We start from the raw sequence: 4595 nt of genomic DNA on the forward strand, positions 1-4595 counted from the left end.
CTGAATTCAGAAGAGGACATGGAACAAGGGATATCATTGCTGATGTCAGATGGATCTTGGCTCAAAGCAAAGAATACCAGAAAGATGTTTACTTATGTTTTACTGACTACGCGAAAGTTTCGATTGTGTACATCATAAAAAATTATGGATAACATTGAGAAGAATGGAAATTCCAGAATATTTTATTGTGCTCATGGGGAACCTGTACATAGACCAGGAGGCTGTCATTCAAACAGAACAAGGGGATACTGCACGGTTTAAAATCAGGAAAGGTGTGCATCAGGGCTATATCCTTTCACCATACTCTTTCAATCTGTATGTTGAGCAAGTAATCTGAGAAGCTGGACTATATGAAGAAGAATGTGGCATCAGGATTGGAGGAAGAATCATTAACAACCCGTGATATGCAGATGACACAATTTTGCTTGCTGAAATTGAGGATGACTTGAAACACTTACTGATGAAGACTGAAGACTACAGTCTGCAGTACGAATTACACCTCAATATAAAGAAAACAAAAATCCTCACAACTGGACCAATAAGCAGCATGATGATAAATGGAGAAAAGATTGAAGTTGTTGAAGACTTCCTATTGGTTCTACAATCAACACCAATGGAAGCAGCAGTCAAGAAATCAGACGTTATATTGCACTGGGCAAATCTGTTGGAAAAGACTTCTTTCAAGTGCTGAAGAGCAAGATATCTCCTTGAAGATTAATGTGTGCCTATAGGAGCTCTGGTAGCGTAGTACCTAAGGCACTTGACTGCTAACCAGAAGGCTGGCAGTTCAAACCCACCAGCCACTCTCAGAAGGAGGGTTGGGCAATCTATTTCTGTAGTGATACCACCTCGGAAACCCAAGGAGGGGTTTCTATGAGTCAGATCTGACTCCATGGCACATAACAATAACAACAACAACAACAACTCAAGGCATGGTATTTTCAATTGCCTCATATGCATGTGAGAGCTGGACAATGAATAAGGAAGACCAAAGAAGAGCTGATGCTTTTGAGTTGTAGTGTTGGAGGAGAATGCTGAAAGTATCATGGACTGCTAAAAGAACCTACAAATCTGTCCTGGAGGCAATGAAGCTGGAATGCTCCTTCGAAGCGAGAATGGCCAGACTTCACCTACTTTGGTCATGTTGTCAGAAGGGACCATTCCCTAGAGAAGGATATCATGCTTGGTAAAGTGGCGGGTCATTGAGAAAGGGGAAGGCCCTCAATGGGATGTACTAACACAGCGGCTGCAACATGGTCTCAGTTATAGCAAAGATCATAAGGCTGGCCAGGGCTGGGCAGTGTTTCCTTCTGTTGTACACAGGGTCGCTATGAGTCGGAGACGACTTGACAACACCTAACAGCAACAACAACAATCTATGGGCCGATACACAAGTAGACAGGTATGGCTAGGCAAATGGGAATATACCCATGACCATAGATAGGTTTGGCCGGCAATATTCCTATAAAAGTATTTTTATATGCTATAAAAATGTTCATATGCAGTTTAAACACAACAGGAGGCAAAATTAGTTTAACTTCTTAGCCACAAATAAGCACCTTGAGGGAGGGGGTCACTGGGCCTGCAAGCTGGGGATCATGGTTGCAGGGGACATCAAACTCAATTAGCACAACATGGCATACAAAAATAATGTTCTACATCTTACTTCAGTGAGTAGAGACTGAGATCTTAAAAGCTCATGAGTAGCCATCTAAGTTGCAACTATTGGTCTCTACTTGTCTGTAGCAAAGAAGAGTGAAGAAATGCAAAGATACATGGCAACAGTTGTCTAAAAGACTAATGGACCATGAGAACCTCATGCTCTATGACGCCGAGACCAAAAGAACTAGATGGTGCCCAGCTACCAATGTCAACCACTGAGAAAGGGACCACAATTAGAGATCCTGGACAGTGTGGGAGAATGTGGAAAAAACTCAAAACCATGAGGGAAAAAAAAAAAAACAGCCTTGCTGGTCTGACAGAAACTTGTGAAACCTTGAGGGTATGGCCCTGGTCACCCTTCAGGCCTGGAATTGAACTCATGCCTGAGGCTTAACTCTCAGCCAAGCAAAAGACAGGCCTATGAGCTGAACACCTACACCAGGGAGATGCATTCCTTAGAACAATCAACCATGGCAGATCAGAAGGGCAGCATTTGCAAGGGGAGAAAGGTGGGGAGGCAGGAACGCATATGCAAGAAGGACACAGGGAAAGGGTAACTAACACAGGGAGGAAGGGGGAGGTGAGATGTTACACTGCGGGGAATGTAACCAGTGTCACAAAACAAAATGTGTATGAACTGTTGAATGTAAAACAAATCTGCTTTGTAAAATTTCACTCAACGTACAATAAAAACTTAAGAAACAATAAAACTAAAAATCTCAAGAAGGGAACATTTCATTGATCTTCATATTCTCTAAAGACAAAAAAAAAAAAAAAGAGTAACAACAAAAAACAGCACAAGTGCCTTCCCTTTTAAATAAAAACATAAACAAATTTTGAGTCACCTTCCAAAGCATGCCAACTTGCCAAAATGGCAGTTTCTTGCTAACCCCAGGACACTTACCCTTCTTCTTGAAGTACCAGATTTTGTCATCAAATGAGTCATTCCAGAACACAGCTCCCACGCAGCTCATGAAGGACATGACCAAGAGCAGGACAAACAGCACCAGGATCTGCACATTGGTCACCTTCTCAACATTTGATGTCTTCAGAGGTGATCGGACTGAATTCTGCACAATAGCACACACATCCACATCCACAAACGAAAAGGACTGTAGTGCACATGTTGATGGAGAAAGGAGTCAAGAAACTCCCAACATATGGAAAGTGGAATACATTTTTTTTTTTTGGCCAAATAACTAACAGAAGTGTGTCACGTTACTGAATGAGCACATCTTATCTACATTAAAAAAAAAAAAAGTTGCATACTCATGGTGACCACATCTGTTACAGAATACAACCACTCCATGGAGTTTTCTGGGCAGTAGAGCTATACAGAAGCAGATCACCAGGCCCTTATTCCATGGTGCTGCTGGCTGGGTTCAAACCACCAAATGGTATGTTAGAAGTTGACTGCAAACCATCTGTGCCACTCAGAGACTTTTTGTTTTCCATTTAATCTGCTACTGTCAAGTTGATTCTGACTCATACAAACTCTACAGGACATAGCAGAACTGCCCCCACAGGGTTTCCAAGGCTGTCAATCTTCACAGAGGCAAAGCCCAAACCAAACCCACTGCCCTTCAGTCAATTCCAACTCACAGTGCCCCTGGAGAACAGAGTACAACTGCCCCATAGGACTTCCTAGGCTGTAATATTTATGGAAGTAGATGATCAGGCCTTTATACTGAGTGGTGGCTGGGGGGTTTGAACCACTGACCCTTTGATTAGCAGCCTAGTGCGTAACCACGGTGCCACTGGGGCTCCTCTTTTCCACTTCCCCAATCCTAAATAGCCTCAGAGCAACTCTTACTAGTTCCTAGAAAACATACTCACACCCACATGATTCCATCACAGTTGCTTCGCATTTCTTCTTAAAATGGTACTTATTATGCAAATTATTCCAACATCCTGGATCTGAGAGAAATTAGGCACATTCTAAAGTGGTGAAATTCAAATAAAAGCTAAGGAATTTGCTTCACAATATCCACCCCATGCTACATCACCATGCTAGGAACTAAGATTGGGTTGGTTGGTTGGTTTGAAGTTCAAGGACTTTACTCCTAAAAGAGCAAAGAACAGCTGGTAAAGTCTTGAAATTGTTATTCTTACATAAACATACATGGCTTTTTTTCTTGAGAGAATGCCCATTCAGTTTCTTAACAGATATTCACCATATACCCCTATGCACGAGACTCCAATCTACTCTGTAAGGATACAAAAATGAACAAACAGGTGTGGTCTATGGCTTTCACCAGATTCTCAATGTCCACTCTTGGTGATCTTAAGCTCCACTGGTCAGTTAAATTAATCTCCCTTCAATGACTCACTTCACATTGGTTTCATTGAGAACCACACAGGACAGGAAACAGCCTGCCAACAAGGCTGTGTCAGACATGTGTTGTCAGCTGGAGACATTCTCACAACTGTCCTTAGTTTAGTCACTGGCCCCCCAAGTAGCAGGTCAGATGTGACAGAACTAGACCATACAGATGGGGGCAGAAGCCACCCTGCCCTACAAAGCCCTTTCCATATATGAATGGAGAGCTCCTGAAACAGTCCCATGGGCGAGCCTCTTGGGTCCCAGCAATGGGATGTCTGGTCACAAGTTAGTTGCACTGAACTTAGGAAAATGCACAGCTGTGGCTTCCAGCCAGGTAGATCTCCTGTTGCTGTTGTTGTTATGTGCCGTCGAGTCGGACCTGACTCACAGTGACCCCTCCTTGGGTTTCGAAGGCAGTATCACTACAGAAGTAGATTGCCCCATCTTCCTTCCGAGGAGTGGCCTAGTCAGATGCAATTCAGCAACTGTTGCTGTCATCTTCTGGCAAGTCAGCCCTGACCCATGGCAACCCATATAAAATGCAATGAAACACTCTCAGTTGTTACGCCATCTGTGTTGGATTGGGTTCTCTAGAGAAACACAAAAATCA

The 4595-nt window shown here is 43.0% G+C and overlaps 1 protein-coding gene across 1 annotated transcript in view; it reads right to left on the reverse strand.

Moving 5' to 3' along the window:
• Window positions 1–4595, reverse strand: part of LOC103198375 (phospholipid-transporting ATPase IB-like) — a 320073-nt gene that overhangs the window by 298176 nt on the left and 17302 nt on the right. Inside the window, exon 5 of the mRNA XM_042781173.1 lies at window positions 2567–2732. Coding sequence (XP_042637107.1) covers window positions 2567–2732 — 166 coding nt within the window. The remainder of the gene's footprint in view (window positions 1–2566; window positions 2733–4595) is intronic.

The sequence above is a fragment of the Orycteropus afer genome, unplaced genomic scaffold (assembly GCF_000298275.1).
Source record: "Orycteropus afer afer isolate SDZICR_OR568_19922 unplaced genomic scaffold, OryAfe1.0 scaffold00092, whole genome shotgun sequence".
NCBI lineage: Eukaryota > Metazoa > Chordata > Mammalia > Tubulidentata > Orycteropodidae > Orycteropus > Orycteropus afer.